At 44.3% G+C, this 23,035-nt stretch overlaps 1 protein-coding gene across 4 annotated transcripts in view; it reads left to right on the forward strand.

Annotated features, from left to right (window-relative positions):
- The window catches only part of IFT88 (intraflagellar transport 88), a 95,059-nt gene that overhangs the window by 34,150 nt on the left and 37,874 nt on the right, over positions 1-23,035 (forward strand). For all 4 annotated transcript variants that reach the window (XM_078603707.1, XM_078603703.1, XM_078603704.1 and 1 more), the window contains 6 exons: positions 4,305-4,391; positions 5,357-5,456; positions 5,767-5,853; positions 8,105-8,291; positions 10,864-10,972; positions 19,321-19,471. In XM_078603707.1, coding sequence (XP_078459833.1) covers positions 4,305-4,391; positions 5,357-5,456; positions 5,767-5,853; positions 8,105-8,291; positions 10,864-10,972; positions 19,321-19,471 — 721 coding nt within the window. The remainder of the gene's footprint in view (positions 1-4,304; positions 4,392-5,356; positions 5,457-5,766; positions 5,854-8,104; positions 8,292-10,863; positions 10,973-19,320; positions 19,472-23,035) is intronic.

A 23,035-nucleotide genomic window follows, 5' to 3' on the forward strand; every position in this document is an offset into this window, starting at 1 on the left:
GATGGTAGTAGTGGGCAACGGTCGCGCTGGTGGTGGGTTTCCACCAATTAAAGGGCTGCCAGGTAATCATTGCACCTCGCTTTACACAATCACACTGTTGACGGTGGAGGTTGCTGCTAGAGGTGATGGTAGTAGTAGGTAATGATGGTGCTGGTGGTGGGCTTCCACCAACAAAGGGCTACTGCTAGTGGTGATGGTCGTCATGGGCAGTGATGGTCCTGGTGGTGGGCTTCCACCAATTGAAGGGCTGCCAGGTCTAAAATGGAAACATTACAGCCAGTTATGACTTGAAATGGTTGATAACATCTTTCCAGTGATTGCTGAGTTTGTACTAGGGCTGAACGATTTGGGTAAAATATCTAATTGCGATTTTTCTGACAGATATTGCGATTTGATTTGCGATTAAATTTATGAAAGTCAAGCTTCAGTTCAATTTTCACTGTGTAATAGATTTAAAACATGTGATGCAGCATTACCACATGCTACCATCGAAATAAGAATTGCTCTATATATTTTAATGCAAGGATGAGAACTTTAAATATATGAATTGCTTCAAACATGAATTTGTTTGAGTCCAACTGAGTCGCAGACGTTGCCTTGGGAGCAACAATTTATTTCAGTAACTCAACATAACATAACACAACCTACACTTGGGTGTTGAATGCCCATCTAGCCACGCTATGGCAGAACTAGACATGGTTCACTATCCTGGCCCGGACCACAAGCTGGGTCCCGGACCGCGTGGCTAGAGGCTTCTTTAACCCGACGTGGATCTTCTTCACCAGCAACACGAAGAATCTCGAGCCCCTCACGGGCCCCCGATATATCCCCCAAGGCTGGGGCTGGCTCCGCCCTTTGCCCCGCCCTTTGCCCCACCCACCTTCCAGATCTCTCGAGCTCTTTCCCGAAGGCTCCCGAGAGCTCTTTTATGCCACGTGACCGCCCAGCGGCCCCCGTCCACCGATGCCCCCCCTCCAATATCATCCAGTCACGTGTCGGCAGGTCAACTAGAGTATCATGCCCCAACGTAACCCTGGCTGGCTGACACTCCCTCTCGCTCCCTCACCGGGAGCCCGTACCGCACACTGTACGTGGTGCCTCCACGCTGACCAGCGCTCGCACAAGCCCCGCTAGGGCTGGTACTACGCCCAGTAAGCGGGCTACACATAATGCCAACACATTATCCACCGTGGCTTCGTCAGCTCGGCACCACACAGTGACATACACAGTCACTATAGATTTATTAAAATGTTTAATTGAAATAGAATAATCAAACATAGAACAATTGTTCAGTTAAATAAATAGTTATAATAATTAAAAAGTAAACAATTCCAATACGAAAGTCATAGGACTTTTCAAATCGCAGTTTCTGCGATTTGCTTATCGCATTGTTTCAAATTGCTATTTCGATTTGAAATCGATTAATCGTTCAGCCCTAGTTTGTACCCATTTTCTCGGTTAAAATTGTGTCTATGTCTGTATATATGGATGGCTTCATGAACGAATCTTTGTTGATAGCCAGTGGGTTTGCAAAGTACCTTCGTCTTAGATAAATCAATTGTAATGATCAGCCACGGCAAAAGTATTGGTCCTACCGTGTTTCAAATTTGCCTTAGGTTCACGAACACGGTCCGAGACATGTCGTTTGGTTTCCCCATTGTAGCTACTGCCGCAGATACAACTTAGTTTGTAGACGCCGGGATATTGCATGTCAGGGATCTTGTCCTTCACAGAGGCGATCAGATGATGAATTTTATGTACTGTTTTAAATCGGACTTGGATCTTGTGTTTGTTCATGATTTGGAAATCTTTTTGGTTACCCCTGCTATGTATGGCAAGGTGGTGGTTTTGATTGGATCCTCAGATAGCTCCTTCCTCACGGTTGGGGTAATGGCTTTGCGGATTGTGTAGTCAGTGTAGTCAGAGTATCCATTCGCCTTGAGAGCGAATGGATAAATAACAAAATAACTCAACACATTTGTCAATAATGCTGCCTTGCAAAAAAAGTGTATAATAATAGTAATTATACCTCTCTGGCCCATCAGTGGGCTGTGAGAAAGGGCCATTACCCAGATCATCTCCTGTTTTTATAATTTCTTGGTGTAATAAGTTTACTCGCTGATGTGTTGGCAGTCATGGTCACAAGGGCACTGAATTGTGTGTGAGGAGCAGAGAATAATTAAACCAGAGCATGCATGGGGATATTGTAATTATTCTTACCACAGGCATGGTTAATCCACAACCACGGATAATCCACCCACTGAGAATCGAGCGTTAACTAATAACATTCAAATTAATAATATGAAACAATAGTCACTCACAACTGTGTTTTCATCAATTGTTCGAGGGTCGGCAAGCTGTGGTTCCGGAACCGCGTGCAGTGGCTCTTTGTCTTCCTCCTTGTGGGCAGCCGTTTTTTTCACTTAAATCTGAAACACAACTTAACATAAAGATAATTGATGACATATGGCAGGAAATGGGTGCACTATAAAATGTCTTGGTGACAACAAACTGTACAACAGTCAAACTGTATTGATAAAGAATAACTCAGGGGGGGGAAACAAAATAGATGCAGTTTATTCCGTCACCTATTTTGTTGATTTAAGTCAGAATGTTAGTTGTCATCTGTGGTGTCCCTGCTGCTGCTGTGTCTGTGTACAAGCAGCTGTGCGTGTGATGTGGCTCTCCAACTATTTTGGTAAAAAAAATGTCTCTTATGCTTTGAAAGTTTCCTACCCCTGGAGTAGATGATATTGCTAAATTCCGGGTATGAACAGCACACCCTTGACTTGACCATTGCTGCATACAATGTGCAGACCATCTTAAGAATCAAGCCTTGCCAATACTTATTTTACACAAAGGCTTTCACAACCAATATGATTTATAACCTGGATCAGGAGGTCCTTTCATTCCAGAGCTGAGCTCTGTTTAAATCCAGTAACGTTGGATTTAATCTCCAGCTAGGCTGAGTCGACAATTTTACTTGCTTTTCAACCAATCAATTGGAATATATTTGACCACGTGACAACTTGAATTGATTTCCTCTGTCGAGTGGTCGAGGGTTATAGTTGACAATAAAAGGCAACTAAATTATGAATCTTTCCAAATTGGAGACAGAATTGAGGAAACATACAATTAGACATTGTTAGCATTTATAAGTATATATAGTCTCAGTGTGTGTCTTCTAAATGGCACTATGTCATGGGGATGACAGTGTAATTGAAAAATGAAGACGAAGTTGACGAGGAGAAAGAGCTGTACAAGAGTGGTAGCAGCAAATATGCAGCAAGGGGTGAGTCAGTCTTTATGAGGGAGTAGTTTCAAGTTAATGTCAATCCACCAGGTAGTGAGAACTCGAGACCAGGATGGGTCTCATTTGCAAGAGTGACGACCTTGGTGACAATGAGCAAAAACAGAAGAAAAAAAAACCAAAGTGCGGAAATGAAGTAAAGCAATTGGAACAAGAAGCAAAAGAATCACCGTGTGAGACAAATTGCATATGTTGCACAAACATGAATCAAAAGTTAAATCGAAGCTAAATATTACATTCCTTGGAGTGCAACATTTTCCTGGCCAGTTTACCTTTAGATTGATCTCAGCACAAATTTCAAAACTATAGAAACGTAAATATTAAACAGATATAGGCTGAATTTCGATTTAAATCTTTCGTGACTGCAGGGATTCATCTTCTTGGTTCTTTCGGTGAAGTCACGTAGAAGGGAAATAATAAAATAATCATTTATCATGCTTTCTTTTTTTTATTTCCCTTCTACGTGACTTCACCGAAAGAACCAAGAAGAAGATATAGGCTGACTATAATGCTCTTATGTGCGCAAACTAGGAGTTATGTTAATAGCAGGCATGTTTGTCTATTGTGGATTTTGGCTTGAAATCAGGATACAACTTTTATGTGATTGTGTATGTACTGCTTTGTGAGCAGTGGTAGTGCAGAGGTTCGCACACTGCTGTATGAACCCGGCGACCCGAGTTCAATTCCTGCTCACGGCCAACATAGGTTACGATGATCTGAACTAATCATGAGCCTCCCCTAGGTCGACTCAGCCTCAAATTAGTACCTGGTGCTGTGTGTAAACATCACAGCTGGGGAGACAAAGCCGGCCGGGAGTGTTTGCTATCCACCCACCCCCTTGTGTGCTGTGCCGTCCTTTATAAGCCCTATTCGCTAACAGCACTTGCCCCAACAGTCTGTTAAGGCTCTACGGAGGATCTTTGTATTTTGATTGTGTTGGCGATGGTGGCCACGGTGCAGCGTTGACGCATGATGCACTGCTCGGGGTATGCAGGCGCACCATGGCCGAGCGTTTCATCATGACGGCGGCCAAGCTGATCGCCCCCGCTATCGAAGAGACTTTTGTGGCGGGATACGACTGGTACTGTTCACCAATTTGTTAACTGGCTTTTACGAGCAAAGCTGTTCACTTACAATTTCAGATACAGTCACGTCTGAATAAAAACATGCAATGCATTTTTTACACAGTGATACATAAAAGACTTTATTGTTTTTTTAAACAATCAAATAAACATCAACCTCAATGAAGTTAAATTATTTTTTACATGAAATCGTGTTGCCTTTTTAATGCTGGACCCTGCCATAGGATTGTTGCATTTGTACCATTCACTCAGGACCATTGCTGATGTTTAAGTTTAGTTTAATTTGTTTACCCGGTGAGAACTCAAGAGACCAGGATAGTCTCAATGGCATGAGTGGCCTGGGGTATTAGTCTGTTGGTAGAGGGCAATAATTGCTATGTCTAGTCCTGATTCATTAGCACGGTGGTTGCTAATCAAACCACCGTGCTAAACAATCAGGAGTAGCATGTTTGGTACCTCTAATTAGTACGGTTGGCTATGTATGTTGCGAATGAAGTTCAACCTACATACATTTAGTAATTTGCGGGATATCTTAGAATTTGTAAAATGGCCTACTCTTGCGAATGACGTCATGGGTTGTTTAATCTCCACTGTGAGTGATGGCAAGTAGCGTTATGGTGGTTATTCCACACCGCAATAATAATCGGGGCGACCGCTCGATTTTAACCGTGATGCACTGCAACGAGCGGTGGAGACGAGCATCACACATTTATGTGTGTATTTTGAACTTCTTTCGCACTGTACGTTGCCAACCATGAGAATCGGAGGTGCGGGGAAAGGACAACAAACTAAACACAAAAAGCAGTTCTAAAGAAATGAGTTTTCAATCTATATGATTTAAAAGTGCATCGTGACAGTAGCTTCCTAATATCAGAAGAGCGTTCCAGACGGCCTCTGAAGTGCATCTGAAAGCGCGCGATGCAGTGACTCTCTTTGTCCGATGGTGTTTACACACATGCTGCAGGTGTGTGGAGACGGTGAAGGCATCCCAGTATGTGGAACTGGCCAATGACCTGGAGATTAACAAGGCCATCATGTACCTCAAACTGAAAGACTTTGATCAGGTAGGAGCTAAGAGTGATGGAAGCACAACAATTCATCGTGATGGTGATTGGTGCTTGCACGTTTTTTGTTATGTTTTTTTGGTATGTTCACCAATTAAATCTAGCTTTTTAGAAAAAAAAAACTAAATATCAGATACTCAAGTAAACATTTGGTTTTTAAGTTAAGGGTGCAATGCCATTCAAGTAACGCAAGGATTGTATAGTACCGGTTATGGTTTGCGTAAATGGGTGTCAGTATGCCAGTGAACTGAACTGTTGCCGTTGGACTGTCCAAGCCCCTGCACGGGTTGTGTCGGTGTCTTGTGTGCAGGCTGTTGAGGCGTTGAAGATGTTTGAGAAAAAAGACACGCGTGTGAAGAGTGCAGCCGCCACCAACTTGGCATTTCTCTTCTTCCTGGTACATACTCTGTGGGGTCACGACCTTTCTTCGAGGTCAGCGCAGGGTGGTTACGTGAGGAGCATGAACATTAATCAAGTAGCCTCTTGCATAATGTAAGATCGAAGCCATAACAAACCATCACAAGCTCTCTGTGTTGTTGTAGAGGTTACATTTACATGTAAATTACAGATTGACATGCTAATCTCTAATCTCTAGCAATACAATGGCCGCCTCTTCAGCACCGTAATCGTGAGCTATATCAGGCTCTCCGATCTTACATTTACATGCAAATTCCATCTCTAGCCCCGTCCAGTTATCCTTGGGTTGCACCCATCTCAAACCTATATAACCTCTTTCTGCAGCAGCTCTCCCGCGATATTTCTCCTGCCTCAGCAGTTTGCCTGCTGTATTGTTTCACCTGAAGACGATTGCTCGTGTTGCGATCGAAACGTCGTGATTTTTTAAAATATTTTTCTATCTACGTGACTTTACCGAAAGACCCAAAGAGTATGAATTCCTGCAGTCACGAAAGCTTTAAGTCAAGATTTTACAAATTGATCATCAAACCCTGCTGCAAAAACTTGGCAGGACCCTCCAGAAAATCATTCAATCTTTATTTTACGTGTTAATATCGCCCTCAATAAAGTAGGCATCCGTGCACATTTCAGCATAATGGAAACATTACAGGGGGCACAGAGCAACAGGGATGAATAAAGAAACCCGTCATGACCTCAGTGGCTAACACCGACTGAGCAAAGTAAATTGTAACCACGCGCAAAAAATTAAGTGCAACCGTGCCCAACAAATATCATAAGAAAGGTGAGTAGTAAATACAAATGAATAAAATAAATAAATAAATGAAATGTAAAGAGTTTTTATTTTAGATTTTATGAGAAGGCAAGTCTTGCACAGACCACAGAATTCCTGTTATGAGACTCACTGAGGCTTTGCTGTAATGATAATAATATAAATAATATCATCAACATCACAACCAGGTCACGTGCTCCATCCAGACCTGTTCGACAGCCATGTGCTATGTCATGCTACATTCCGCTTTCAGTTTAACTTCATATAATTCAGATAAACATCCTGAAAAACACAACACAAGTGGTGTGTTCCTCAAGGTCACTCTGCTCATTGTTATTCCGACCGCTGTTGCAAACCCCTGATGTGAACATTGTGTGCCGAGTCAGAGTAACCCACAGACAGTGTCTGAACAGCTGCTCACCATTTACTGCCTGCCTCTGTCTATAAGGGTATTTTAATAAGTCAATGTCAAAGTTATTTCCGCTCAAATGAGCATTAAGGTGGTGTTCATCCTCCTTTTACAGTGCTGAGAAAGTGGTGGAGGTTTTACATTCCTGTGACGGTGACAAGTCTATCCATGGAATGGCCGTTATCGACTTACACGCATTTTACTGACCCCGGAGGGATGATGGGCTGAGTCAACCCCCAACAAAGATTTGACTTTGCAACCTTCAAATTGCGTGCCACTCTACTCCTAAGGAAAGAGACGTCTAATAATTCAGTATCCTTTGGTGGTGCCATTTCAGTCAAAATTGCACAGTGAATGGTAATATTTTCTTTCTGTAGATTTTACCACGAGGTCATAACTTAAATTTGGAAGAGCAGCGAATCATTACATATGTTTTTGTCCTCTGAGGGAGTGAATACAGTATGTCCTCCTATACTGCCACGTGTTTTCACAACGCGAATTGGATATAACGCGATGAATGTATTAGGGAACACATTTTTTAGAATGCGGATGGGAAGTGGATATAACGCAATTGAGCGAACAGAACTACGTCGCCCGAGTAAGCAGTTGTACGGCTGCATCATAGAAGGTGGGATGCTGCTGGATGCTTATAGATGCTACCCACGCGCATCAGTCTTTGGTCAGCCTGGGTACGCATCTCACGTGTTACTGAGGACTGTGCTTTAGCCTACATTATAATTTATTATGACACGATTTTTCCATAAAGCGGTGTTCTTCAGGAACGCAACTGCCGCGTTATCGGAGGACAGACTGTATGCGTGAAATGTATTGAAAAGTGAAGCTGATGAACGGTGAAAACTACGGTTTGTGTGGCATGTCGTTTACATTTCCCCTGGCACATGAGTAAGAGGGGGTAATGCTGTGTGATTCTAATTATACAGTGTGACCATAGATCACGGAATAAATAGGGGGGCCGGCTTTGCTTATTGAAACATCCTCCTGTGCCTTCTCTTCCCCCACGCCCCCCCCCCCCCCCACTGCTCTGCCCAACAGAGGAACGACGTGGCCCAGGCGGAGAGATATGCCGATGTAGCCATGGCGGCCGATCGCTACAACCCGCAGGCGCTCGTTAACAAGGGCAACTGCTTGTTCCTCGGGGGCTCCGCGGAGCAGGCGGCCGACTACTACCGCGAGGCGCTCCGCAACGACGCCTCGTGCACCGAGGCGCTCTACAACCTGGGTAGCTCGACGCCCGCTCGCACGGGGGGGGAGACACAAAACAAGCAAAGCGGGAGAGAGAGAGAGACCGGCGTGCAAGTTCGCACACGAGGGCATGTGGACGCGTTACTGTTATTAATGGCTGATGTTTTATTTTAGCAGGTAAAACCAAATGAGATATGAGCTCTTTTTTCAGAGGCCAGCTGGCCACACGTATGTATGTATATATGTTGAACTTCTTTCGCACAGTACTTATCCAACTGAGCGATTCGGAGATGCAGGGGAAGGACAACAAACTAAACACAAAAAGCAGTTTTTAAGAAATGAGTTTTTAATCTAGATTTAAAAGTGCATCACTCCGTGGCTTCCTAATATCAGAAGGAAGAGAGTTCCAGACGGCCGCAGAAGCGCATTTGAACACGCGAGATGCAGTGACTGTCTTTGTTCGATGGTTAGCCAAAAGCTGCTGCTGCTGCGAGGATGATCGGATGATAGCTCATCAAAGTGGCTTATCATATCTTGGAATTTATAGAAGGAGCTAAATAATCGAAATGCATGTTTCTAAATATGGAGGGCAAAAACCGGAGGATCCGGGGAAAATACTCACGACCATGGTGAGAGAGACATGCAAACTCAAAATATACAGGGGGTAGGCTCTGGATGGAACCCAAGACCTGCGTACCAGGCGAGGGAAGTAGTATTTCGCCACCACGGCAATATTCATTGGGAAATGGGGGGGGGGGGGGTGGGGGGCAAACAGATTGTGGATAATTTAATAATAATTTAAAAGTTAATGTATATAATGTATTAGTTAAAGAAAAACACAGCTGACGATAACAAACTTAAGCATTCACTTTATCAGAATCATAATTGAGAATCTTGATCATGATTTCCAGATGCCTGTATTTCAGCACTGTGGTGCCGAGGTTGCCATACCTAACTTGCCACAAGAGATGGCAGTACAACCAGTGTGGTCTAATCCCCCACCTCTATTCCATCTGTACGGGATAGAGTATTGTGCCTTCGCACACGTGTTTTTTGTCCAGTTTCCTCCCAACACGTAAACACTTGTGAATTGGCCGATAACACCTACCATGATGCCACTGTGGCGAGATGTTAACCACTTCCCCTGGTATACAGGATTTTGTGGGTTCGATCCTGACCCTGACGCCTGCTGTATATTTGGAGTTTGTCTGTCCTCCCCGTGGTCGCATGGATTTTTCTTCGGGTCCTCCAGTTTTTTTCTCCACATTTAGAAACATGCGTTTGGAGTATTTGGCTGCGATAAATTTCCACGTGATAAGCCAATTCGTTGAGCTATCATTTGTTATAGCCAGGCCGCTTCTCAAAAAGAGCTATATAGCTCAGTGGGCCTTACATTGTAAAATAAAAAATAGTTTCTATTTTCTTTTTTCATATAGAGGACCACAGAGCTTGGGGGGAATTTGGTGCCGGTTCACCGCCTGGCTGCCTTTACCGCGTGTCTGTGGTTCCTTGAACCTCCGAGTCATTCTCTGTCTTTCAGAGTAAGCAAATACTGTGCAAGTTACAAGTTGAAATTAATTGAATGCTCGATTCAGGTCTCACCACATAATCACGGGGGCACCACGGTGGCGCGATGTTAATGACCTTGCTTGGTATGCAGGAGGTTGTGGGTTCGATCTTGACCCTGACGCCTGTTGTATATTTGGAGTTTGCATGTCTGTCTCTCTGCCCGTGGTCACGTGGTTTTTTTCTCCAGGTCCTCCGGTTTTTCCCTAAACATTTATAACATTCATTTATAGTTATTGGCTGATTTAAATTTCCACTTGATGAGAAGCCACTTCGTTGAGCTATCATTTGTGATCGACAGATCGCTTCTGAGAAAGTGCTATGAAGCTCAGTGAGCCTTACTTGGTAAAAATTAAAATAAATTAATCAAGAAAAAAACACCATCCCTTTTTGTCTTGTGATGCCATCATCCTAACTCCTGAACATAAGCTAATATTATCGCTCCATCTCCTCCTTTGTTGTTTGTTTCAGCTGTGCTCCTCCAACACTTGTTTTCTTTTGCTCGTTGAACTCTTTGTACGCGACTTTTGTTTCACTCTTGGATAACACAACACCGGTCGTGTTAGCTGACTCCATATTTCCATAGTTGTTTCAGTGGAGCAGATTGTGAAATGCTGTTTCCTACCCTAAATAAAAACCTATTTTGTTTTCTCTATTCTGACAATGGTGAGGTGTATTTGGCTTTTGACATAGAAATCAGTGGGGCTCATTCATGGAGATTGAAATGCACCCTCCACATAAAGCGTGTTGGATTGAACAAGCAACCTCCTTCCCAGTGATTCAATGAATTGTTACAATTCTACATGTCAATTATATTCAAGAATCAGGTCACCGTGCTGCCCACTTCGCTATGCCACACTGTTGGTTCTATGGAGAGGCCAGCACGTACCATGGAAGTGTGTACTTTCCACCTGTGGCTCAGGAACACGGCCACCCTCAGAGATGAACGTAACCCACTGGTTTTGTGTACAACAATGTTCTGTGAAGTTGTTCGTGATGTGGCATTGCTGCCGTGTGTGAAGACGCTGTGCTGTATTGTGCAGGCCTGGCGCACAAGCATCTTGGACGTCTCCAGGATGCGCTCGACTGCTTTCTCAAGTTGCACTCCATCCTGCGCAACCATCCTCCAGTGATGCACCACATCGCCAGCATGTAACAAAACACAAAGAACCCCCATCTCGCCTCTTTAATACACTGTTGGGGCAAGTGTTGTTAGCTAGCAAACCATGAAGGCCGAAAGAGCGGGCAAAGAGGGTGGTGGGCTCATACCACGCCCGGTTGCGATTGTTTCCACAGTGTTGATGTTTACACACTGCACCAGGTACTTATTTAAGGCTGAGTCGACCTAGGGGAGGCCCATGACTGGTTCAGATAGTCTTCACCGATGTATGTATGTTTAACTTCTTTCGCACCATACGTAGGCAACCGGGCTAATCAGAGGTGCGAGGGAAAGACAACAAACTAAGCACAAAAAGCAGTTCTTCAGAAATTAGTTTTCAAACGAGATGATTTAAAAGTGCATCGCTCTAGTGGCTTCCTAATATCGGTAGGGAGAGCATTCCATATGGCCACAGAAGCACATTTGAAGGTGCGCAATGCGGTGGCCATCTTTGTTCGATGCTAGCCAAAAGCCACTGCGAGGATGACTGGAGTTCACGTGATGGTTTATGCTCCTTGATGAGATCAGCAAAGTATTGTGGTTCATTTGTGGCATGTTGGCTGTGAGTGAAAATCGAACTCGGGACGCTCGGTTCGCAGTGCAGTGGGGTAACCACTGCACTCCCACTCCCCTAGAACACTCACACCCTTAGCCACATCCACCCACACAATGTGACTAAAATAAATAACCACAACTTAGACTCACACTTTTGAAACACTATTTATGAGGATGAGTACAACATTACCAGTACAACATACAAGAAGGTATTGGGTTGGCTCTTGTTTACCTAGTGCTTAAGTTGTGACGGCAAACATACATGGCTAATTTGTCTGAAGCATTGAGGTCGCCCAGCGACCACCTAGGCCATCACCTGGGTAAGAAGGTAATGTAAAGGCCACACCCATCAAATTATCTAATGTGCCCTGGTTGATAACAGTAAACCCTCCACAACAACTTTCCCAGAGAATAGGGTAAGATGAAAACTGAGCGTGTAATGATCTTTTCTTCTGGGCAAACCCCAGGCATTCTTGTAAAATGTCTGAATGCTTTTTGCAGAAGAGAGGCTGCCTCTCCTTTGTCGAAAGCTTAGAACAGTACTGTCTTGACCTCCAGGTAGTATACAGGAGGTCTGATGGATGCTTTCGGTCTGCTGTATGTCATAGCAAGTTTTTTTGGGGGTTAGATCATGTAAATAGAAATCTTGTTAAACCCGCCACCACCCGACACAGCCAATTAGTAACGTAAACAAAACGTGCAAATTAGTTACTACTTCAGCACACCGGTGTGTTGGAGAGTAAACCCTCAACATTCGAGTTCAAGTTCAAGTTCATTTATTAGGTATAGCCCTGTGAGCCATTCAGCTCTTGAATCGGGTGCAACCGCAACAAACAAAAAACAAAAACATGAACAAAAAAACATCTTAAAGTGAATATGTGACTAAGTGCAAACAGAAAATCCAAGAAAAGACAGCAAAATATTGCAGAAAAAACACCGTACACCAACGCTGTGTGCAAAAATCCCAGTGGGATGCAAGTCAAACAACAACAACAACAACCACAAGACAGCTTAAATTAAGGCCATCAGTCTAACTCTGTACTACAACAAACAAACATGGCTAAACCAATACACTTTTCGAAATCACCAAAATAAAGCCATGAAAGCAATGCAAAAGCAATCATAGGAACTGTGACAGAATTTTCACAATAAATGGCATAAACAACATGTACTACCAAAACCCTGCAGCCATAGCTGGCTGCATGAGTCACTCCACCTTTAAGATCAGCACACTAAATCAAAACACAGGTCATACTTTGTAGCGATCATCCGGAGCGAAACATTTTATTTTAGGTCACTGAATAGCACTGGCAGCTAGGGGTGTACAACTCCTCTAGAGCAGTTTTGAGTGAAGATCTCATAGGTAGTGACTCAAGTTTCAATTTATTGGCAACAGCATTCCAGACCCTGGGGGCATCAATAGCAAAGGCCCTTCCTCCAGTATATGTACGGCAATAGGGAATATTAAGCTGGTAAATGAGTGTAGACCTTAGGTCAAATTTGTTCTTTGAAACAGAGATGAGATCCAGCAGGTAATCTGCAGATTCTTTTGCAAGTACATCATGAATAAATAAGATCTGGTGCACAAGCCGTCGAACATTCAGAGATGTTAAGTTTGACCCAATGTAGAGGTCACAGTGGTGAGTCCTATATGGGCAGTTCAATGCAAATCTTAAGGCCGAGTGATACATTGAGTCAAGCTTCTTCAGTACAGTACTTGGGGCTGATTTATAAACAATGTCACAGTAATCAAGTAGAGGCAGTATGGTAGCTTTAATCAATTCCAAACGGAACATAGGGGGGAAGCAGTGCTTGTGTCGATATAGAAAACCAATTTTAATTTTTGTCTTTTTCCCAATATAATCAATGTGATCTTCAAAATTCAGTTTTGAATCCAGGATGATCCCAAGATACTTATAGATCTTAACTTGCTCTATTTGATCATTATTTAAGGAATGTAATTTGGGGAAAATAACTTCCCGCTTTAGTCCTGGTGAGAAGCATAGCACCTTGGTTTTGGCAGGATTTAGGACTAGTTTAAGAGCAACTAGCTGATGTTGTAGTTTGTTGAAATCACTCTGGAGCTTAGCAATCACGTCATCCGGAGAGCGGCAAGCAGTAATTAGTACCGTGTCATCTGCAAAAAGATTTACCCTGGAATAATCCAGTTCAGTGCCCAAGTCATTTACATAAAGAGAGAACAAGAGGGGGCCGAGAATGGAACCCTGTGGAACCCCTTTTGTTATCTTAACACTGTTTGACCTCCAACCATCTGTGAATACAGTTTGGGTGCGAGAAAAGAGGTAATTTTTTAACCATTTTACTGTGTTTTCGGAAAAACCGAGGCAACTTATTTTACTAAGCAGGATGTTGTGGTCTACTGTATCAAAAGCTTTGGACAAGTCAAGAAAAAGACAGGCGCAGTACTGCTTATTATCAAGGCTACTGTAAATGTGATTCATAGAGTCTAATGCAGCAGATGTGGTGCTGTATTTTTTTCGGAACCCAGATTGTTTTAGATGTAATAGATTGTTGGCGGACAGGAAACTGATAATTTGGTAGTTCAATAATTTTTCAAAAATTTTCATCAACGGGGACAAAATTGAGATAGATCGGTAGTTATTTGGATCATCTTTAGGGCCCCCTTTGTGAAGTGGACGAACATAGGAATGTTTCCATTCTAGAGGAACTGATGCTTCTTTGATGGACAGGTTGAAAATATGGGCTATAGGTTTGTATATTAGGTGACCAACACTTAGTAGAGCAAAGACGGGAATACTATCTGCTCCGGTAGAGGAGGACCCTTTGAGGAAGGACAGTTGTTTCAGAACATTACTTTCGTGGATTGGCTGAAAACTAAATTCGCTTAATGTTTGGATAGGGGTGTAGGAATTTGCATGAGCAGGGGTTACTCCCAATAGATTATCAAATAGGGTACCAGCTTCAGAAAAATGAAGGTTAAAATTGTCAACTATTTTTTGGGGATCTGAAAAATATTCCCCATTTCGGTTAAGCTGAACGGGCAGATGATCTGTTTTGGATGCCTTTTCGATACATTTGATTGTTTTCCAGAAAATCCTGGCATTTCCATGAGATTCAAGGAGAGTAGAAGAGAAGTAGTCATTTTTTGCATGCCGTATTTTTTTGACGCATCTATTCCTTAAAATCCTGTATTCTAGCCAGTCATTAACCAAATTACTTTTCTGAGCACATGCCCAAGCCTTGTCTCTAGTTTTCATGAGTTTTGTAATCAAAGGATCAAACCATGGTGGACGATTGCCTTTAGTTTTAAATTTAACCAACGGAGCATGTTTGTTAAGAATTTGTAGAAACGTGTACCTGAAGGTCTCCCAAGCCGTAGTCAGGTTTGGAATATCACAGACCTTGTCAATATCCGAGTGAAGCACATCATTAGTAAATGCCTGTATGCTGAAGTGTCTCATGGAGTGCTTCTCAACCAATTTAGGGGGGGCTTTGTGTCTGGCTGATGATCTCACCCCAAAAATGAAGGAGTGATCACTAAGGTTATTACCTAGAACACCAGTCAGTGCGAAATTGTGAGGGGCATTTGTCAATAGGACGTCAAGCAGAGATGACTGTCCCGGATTTTTTAGGTTGGGTCTTGTGGGGACATTTATTAATTGAAACAGGTTAAATTCATCTGCAAAATTTGTGGCCACGGCCGGCGGGTTTAGCCAATTCCAATTTAGATCACCCACTAAAACTATTTCACCTTTAGGGAGGCCCCCAAGAAGCTCTCTCAGTGCAGATGCAGCTTCAACATCCTTACCACTAGGCGGTCTATAGCAGCACACTACCAATATGTGTTGATTATTAGGGAGAGTTATTCTGAGAGCCAGACCTTCAAGCAACATTTTTTAAACAAGGAGTGAGCTGGTGAACATGCAATAGTATTACGAACATAGATGGCAATTCCACCTCCTTTAGATCCTCGGTCAAGCCGAAAAAGGTTGTAGTTGTCAATCGTAATCTGCAAGTCATTGACGGCAGGAGTGAGAAATGTTTCTGTTAGGCAAAATATGTCCGGGTCAAGATTTGCTACTTCTAGTTTTAGTTGACTTAATTTAATCAAAAGCCCTCTGATGTTGACATGTAGAACACCAACACCTTTTCTGCCAGAAAAATCTACAGAATTATATGAGTTCTTTACATTTAGGCCAGGATGAAGCTCAATACCACCCAGAAATAAGAAAAGTAGAATTAATAGTTTGCACAGGTATTTTCTGTGAAAGGATGAAGAGCGACGAACCTTGGACGAATAGCAGCAGCTCACAGATGGTGTTATTTTTAAGAGCAGAATGAAGTTTGGAAGGAGTGCTGGTGAAGTAATGGGACAAAGATAGGGTTTAAAAGGATACAATGATGGAGTGTAGAAGTGTCTATAAGTTGTTTCATTAGCAGGTGTAGTGGCAAATTTAGCAATAAGTATTGACGCGAAGTAACGCGGGTAGCCGTTTGTAGAGTTGAGTGTGGCACTAGATATGGCCGGGAGGGACAGTAGTAAGATACACAGCAGGTGAATTGACATCTTTAAAACACTAAATTTAAACACACACACAGCTCACTCACACGCAGCTCACCCTCACCCACTCTCACGCACAGCCCACACCCATGCAGCACAACGCACACACGGCCGCACACGCCGCCGCCATCTTGCTGCTGTTGTTGTTGCAGCTGCTGTTGTTGTTGCAGCTGCTGTTGTTGTTGCAGCTGCTGTTGTTGTTGCAGCTGCTGTTGTTGTTGCAGCTGCTGTTGTTGTTGCAGCTGCTGTTGTTGTTGCAGCTGCTGTTGTTGTTGCAGCTGCTGTTGTTGTTGCAGCTGCTGTTGTTGCAGCTGCTGTTGTTGCTGCTACTGTTGTTGTTGCAGCTGCTGTTGTTGTTGCAGCTGCTGTTGTTGTTGCAGCTGCTGTTGTTGTTGCAGCTGCTGTTGTTGTTGCAGCTGCTGCTGTTGTTGCAGCTGCTGTTGTTGTTGCAGCTGCTGTTGTTGTTGCAGCTGCTGTTGTTGTTGCAGCTGCTGTTGTTGTTGTTGCAGCTGTTGTTGTTGCAGCTGCTGTTGTTGTTGCAGCTGCGTTGCAGCTGCTGTTGTTGTTGCAGCTGCTGTTGTTGTTGCAGCTGCTGTTGTTGTTGCAGCTGCTGCTGTTGTTGCAGCTGCTGTTGTTGTTGCAGCTGCTGTTGTTGTTGCAGCTGCTGTTGTTGTTGCAGCTGCTGTTGTTGTTGTTGCAGCTGTTGTTGTTGCAGCTGCTGTTGTTGTTGCAGCTGCTGTTGTTGTTGCAGCTGCTGTTGTTGTTGCAGCTGCTGTTGTTGTTGCAGCTGATGTTGTTGTTGCAGCTGCTGTTGCAGCTGCTGTTGTTGTTGCAGCTGCTGTTGTTGTTGCAGCTGCTGTTGTTGTTGCAGCTGCTGTTGTTGTTGCAGCTGCTGTTGTTGTTGCAGCTGCTGTTGTTGTTGCAGCTGCTGTTGTTGTTGTAGCTGCTGTAGCAGCTGCAGCCGACCCAACTGCAGTTGCAGGAGTCATACACGAAGCAGCCGCAGCTGTGTGTACTACAGCAGAGCAGCAGCGGGCGTGCGGCCTGGAGGCGCCGAGGCCGAATAGTTGCGTGATGTGGACGTGGAGAGGCGAGATGTTTGGCCCATCAGCTTCATTGTTCTGCTTCCATTGACGAGCACCCTCCACGTAGGCCTCGACGTAGGCCCCCACGTAGGCCCCCACGTGGGCCCCGACGTAGGCCTCGAAGTAGGCCTCGACGTAGGCCCCGACGTAGGCCTCGAAGTAGGCCTCGACGTAGGCCCCGACGTAGGCTTCTATGTAGGCCCCCACGTGGGCCTCGACGTGGGCCCCGACGTAGGCCTCTATGTAGGCCTCCACGTAGGCCTCTATGTAGGCCTCCACGTGGGCCTCGACGTAGGCCCCGACGTAGGCCTCTATGTAGGCCCCCACGTGGGCCTCGACGTGGGCCCCGACGTAGGCCTCTATGTAGGCCTCCACGTGGGCCCCGACGTAGGCCTCTATGTAGGCCTCCACGTAGGCCTCGACGTAGGCCCCGACGTAGGCCTCTATGTAGGCCCCCACGTGGACCCCGACGTAGGCCTCTATGTAGGCCTCGACGTAGGCCCCGACGTAGGCCCCCACGTAGGCCCCCACGTGGGCCCCGACGTAGGCCTCGAAGTAGCCTCGACGTAGGCCCCGACGTAGGCCACGAAGTAGGCCTCGACGTAGGCTTCTATGTAGGCCCCCACGTGGGCCTCTATGTAGGCCCCCACGTGGGCCCCGACGTAGGCCTCTATGTAGGCCTCGACGTAGGCCCCGACGTAGGCCCCCACGTAGGCCCCCACGTGGGCCCCGACGTAGGCCTCGAAGTAGCCTCGACGTAGGCCCCGACATAGGCCACGAAGTAGGCCTCGACGTAGGCTTCTATGTAGGCCCCCACGTGGGCCTCGACGTAGGCCCCGACGTAGGCCTCTCGGATCCCTCAGGACAGCTGTTTTTCACCTGAGGACGGCTGCTTGCGTTGTGGCCGAAACGTCGTGAGAATTATTTTATGTTTTATTTTTATTATTTTATTATTTCCCTTCTACGTGACTTTACCGAAAGAACCAAGAAGATGAATCCCTGCAGTCACGAAAGCATTAAATCGAAATATACTTTGCACCCTTATAGTGTTTGTGTATCGTTTATTGTTGCTGTAACGTTATGACCCAGCTCCTACTGCACCGTCTCCAAATATGGTGGTGAACAAGTTAACACCACATTGCCTCCTTTAATTGTGTTGTAACCGGAAGTACTGTGACGTTTCACTGGTGATTACAACAATCAGCTTCATCAGGCAATAGCCAGAATTGTGAAGAAGTCCTCCTATTTCGGTCTTAAATAGGGGAGTAAAGGTGATGTCATCACTGTGGGCCTATCAGGTGTGAAAGCCTCCATTTTTAACTTTATGTTACTGGTTGTTGTAGACTCACCTTCCACACAACACAAACAATTTAATGCATGTACAGTATTGCGAGCAGAGCAATTGATTTGATTCAATTGAAAAAATGGTTACATTTCTAGTGTTGGTTAAAAACATCAGTGGGGTCACCATCCGTGGACTAAAGTAGAGGTTCCGCTGCCCTTTCCTGCCATTTATGTATGTTGAACTTCTTTCGCACCATACGTAGCCAGCAGTGATAATTGGAGGTACGGGAGAAGGACAAAAAACTAAACACACAAAGCAGTTTTCAAGAAATTAGTTTTCAAATGAGTTTTCATGTAAATCTACAATGTAGAATTGTGGGAGCTCGATTGGACCCTGACAGGTGAGCTATTTTAGGCCCCAGTGCCATATATATACTGGTGTAAATATTTAATGAAAATAGACTAAAATGTAAAGATTGTATTGAATTTATTTAATAAAAAAATGTCTATATATCACATTTGGTGTAAATTGACGATCATCTCCCAAAAGTTTTCCTTGAGATTAATTTTGTTGAATCAGTACTTTGATGTTGGTTGGGTTTTTGCATCTTGACAAAGCAACATAACAAAGTTGTCCGTGGGAAAAAAAGACCAGGTTCTTAGAGATATAGTGCAACATGCTAAAAAAAACTGTCCTTGTGACTTATTGACAGTGATAGCAAATGCAGGAATGATTGGAACTGTCTTCGCGTCAAGTAGCCTGCACCGGTGTTACAGACAGCATACAGAGTGTCAGGCATTAGGCACAGATCGCCAAAACTATATGTATAATGGAGAGCAGAAATTTTGCATTTATTGGGGAATGCTTTTGCAGATATGAAGCACTGGAGGAAGCAGGCCAAGCAGCGGAGTGGCTGCTGCAGCTGGTGACAGTGGTGCCCACAGACCCGCACGCCCTCGCCCGCCTCGGAGACGTCTACGACGCTGATGGGGACAAGTCTCAAGCCCTGCAGTACCACTATGAGGTGTGCACACTCACCACACCGCTACCAGACATTTGTGTGTCCAGTCAAAACCCTGGACAGCCAGACAATAGGGGGCGGGGGGGGGAGCCCTGGTCTGGATATATGAAAGGTCTGCTCGCAGCCACACTTTAAATGGAAATGTAATAAAAACAGCAAAACCACATGTACTCTGCAGTTTATGGTACACTACAGTACAGTATGTTGTGCTCGACAGTACATGGTACACTACAGTGAATGGTACTCCTTCAGGGGACCCTCTTCTCATTCTCTGCAATTTTGATGTATCTGTTGTTGCTGCTCACGCACTATGGATTCCCCTTGTAAAACAGTCGTGCAACTGACTAATTGGGACCATCTGTGTAACAAATCAAATAAACTCAAACTTATGTTAGTGTGTGCAGTGTACAGTCCAAATGATCACATTTGCGGTATCTGTGCAGTACAGTACTGTAGTTATGTCCTGGGACACTGCAGTGGCGAGATGTTAACTCTCTCACTTGATATGCAGGAGGTCGTGGGTTCGATCCTGACCCTGACGCCTGTATATTTGGAGTTTGCATGTCTCCTTGAGGTCACTTGAATGTTTTTCCGGGTCCTCCGGTTTTTCCCTACACATTAAAAAATATGCGTTTCGAGCATTTGGCTGCTGTAAATTCGCATATGCTAAGCCACTTCGTTGTGCTATTGTTTGTGGCCAGGTCGCTTCTGAAAAATAGCTATATAGCTCAGTGGGCCTTACATGGTAAAATAAAAGAAAAAGTGTTTATAGTGTTCTTCTTAGGTTCTTTCGGTAAAGTCACGTAGAAAGTAAAATAAAATAAAAACAAAAATCACGACGTTTCGGAGGCAACACAAGTCTCCGTCATCAGGTGGGACCGTCACAGCCAGATTAGCTGTATCACTTGATAAAGTCACGTAGAAAGTAAAATAAAATAAAAACAAAAATCACGACGTTTCGGAGGCAACACAAGTTTCCGTCATCAGGTGGGACCGTCACAGCCAGATTAGCTGTATCACTTGATACAGCTAATCTGGCTGTGACGGTCCCACCTGGAGACTTGTGTTGCCTCCGAAACGTCGTGATTTTTGTTTTTATTTTATTTTACTTTCTACGTGACTTTACCGAAAGAACCTAAGAAGATGATTCCTTGCAGTCACGAAAGCTTCAAATCTGTTTATAGTGTTCTTTACACAGTGCCACAGCCCCTCCCTACCATCGCCCACTACCTCTCCCCCACCACTAACTATTACCATAAGTACAATTCACGCACAATTACATATTTTACAAATTACACAAAATTAAGCAAGTGTTTGTGCATTTTATTGTACATATTAGAGTACATACATATTCTAAATTATATATTGTGCAAGTTATTATTTTATAATAAAAAAAAAAATTGTATTTAAAATACATTACAGATGTTTTTCTATGCAGTAATTGGTCCAGCTCAATGTGAAATATGGCCAGCCCACGATCTGGCTAGCTGTTGTCTTTTCCTGTGCGATGATATCCTTACGTGTGTAAAATGAGGACTGGGACACGTCGTTAATAATAATAATAATGCAAATGTTTCATGCGTGTTCCATCCTTGGATCCCAGTGCACAATGCATGAAAAGCAGAGAATAAAAACAGACGCAGGGTCAACTGACCAAACTAAAGAGGGACGTCCAGTTTAAAGAGATGGGTTTTCAAAGCAGATTTAAATATATCTACTGACTCTGATTTCCCGATTTCAAGTGGCATGGGTGCCAAGATAACAAAAGCCCGATCGCCAAAAGAGCGCAACCTAGACCTGGGAGTGCTGAGCAGTTGTAGATCAGAAGATCTTAAGGACCTTGATGGACTATATAAATGTAGTAGTTCCTGTAAGCAATGGGGGTGAGCCCTTTTAGAGCCTTATAGGTTAATAGCAGTACCTTAAAAACCAGTCAAAATTTGACCGGTACGTCAATGAAGAGATAAGAGGACTGCTGTAATGTGCTCACGGAATGGTGTACATGTAAGCACTAGCAGCTGCATTCTGAACAAGCTGGAGTCTTCCCAGTACTTTGCTCGGTAATAAGGGCTCTTTATTGCAAGCCGGTAACGTAACGCGTAACACTCAGAGTCCCCAGAGAGCCCCGACCACATTCCCTTTCCCCCCCCCTTGCTCCTCTCCCTCTACGGTTCTTGAAAATTCTCACCCTGAACCTTCCCCTTAAGCCAATCAGAGCCTCATCTTTCCCAATGGTTATGTTACTCAAGTGTCCCGGCCGCCTTACCATTAAAATTAAAATTTTGTACACTTCATGACTATCTCGGCCTTGCTGTGCGCTGCGTTGCACCGCTAGTCGAGTAGATAACCTTGCGTTCAATTAACCCTCGGAGCCAGGATGAATGTCCAACTCCAATCGTCATGTATTGATTGTAACAAGGTAAAACTGGTGAGAAAACACAGATACAGCATCTGTTATAATCCGGAAACACCAACACAATGAACACCACAGCATCAGAACATTGTCTTAGATAACAATAGATCCTGGACGGACCAGGCCCCTACATTACCACTGAACAACTAGACAAAGCACAAACCGGTGCGTTGCATACAGGCACATCGTGTATTCATCCCACTGCACCCCAAATGTACAGCATTACACATAACAAGTAAACTGTGGATGAGATACTTCGTCATCTTTACTCTCAGGATCGCAACATAGGCACAAGTCTGACTCGACCTACTAAATCACACGTAACATCCACAATAAGGAAAGTCGCAGGCTTCGTTACTAACTAGGCCTCGTATATACTACAACAACTTAACGGCACCATAAAGGCATTTACATCACTATAACGGTCATTCCAACATTACAACAGCATTGCCAATATTATAGGAATATAAACAAACTTACAGATAATGCTTCTTAAGCTCCCACAATGGACAAGTGCGGCTGTGGTCTCACTGAGATGCGATGCGTGCCGCCATCTTGACTTATCTGTGTAATGGCCGACGCCCGCGTGGTACAGTGGAAATCTAACATCATCACTTCCTGGTCACGTGACAAAAATTAGCATAAAAAAACAGGAACTTCCTGTGAACGTACGCTCCCCATCTGCCGTGAGGCAAGACACTCCCCGTCTGGTATCTAGGAGATACCACCAATTATTTCCTATCTCATAAACAAAAGTGTATAACAACTTCAACGGGTCGACTTATTTGTCCATATCTTTGCGAGAGAGAAGTAGTACTATCTCGACTATGGGCCTGATGAAAGTTCTTGCGACACCTTGCTTCGCAATCATAACCTGGACCTTTCGAACTTTTCCATCGGCACTTGGAATCGACTTGAGGATGCGGCCCATTGGCCACTCATTCCGTTTGGCTTGGTTGTCCTTCAGTAGAACGAGGTCGCCTTCTTGGATGTCTGGTCTGTTAGACTGCCACTTGTTGCGCACTTGGAGTGTCGTAAGGTACTCGTTTTTCCAGCGATGCCAGAACGTGTTTGCAAAGCTCTGCACTTGTCTCCATTGACGTCTGTAGAGGTCTGCAGTGCTGGCCTCCTCGGTAGGTGCCGTGAGCACATCT

Source organism: Lampetra planeri, chromosome 21 (assembly GCF_965212315.1).
Source record: "Lampetra planeri chromosome 21, kcLamPlan1.2.h2, whole genome shotgun sequence".
Taxonomy (NCBI): Eukaryota; Metazoa; Chordata; class Hyperoartia; order Petromyzontiformes; family Petromyzontidae; genus Lampetra; species Lampetra planeri.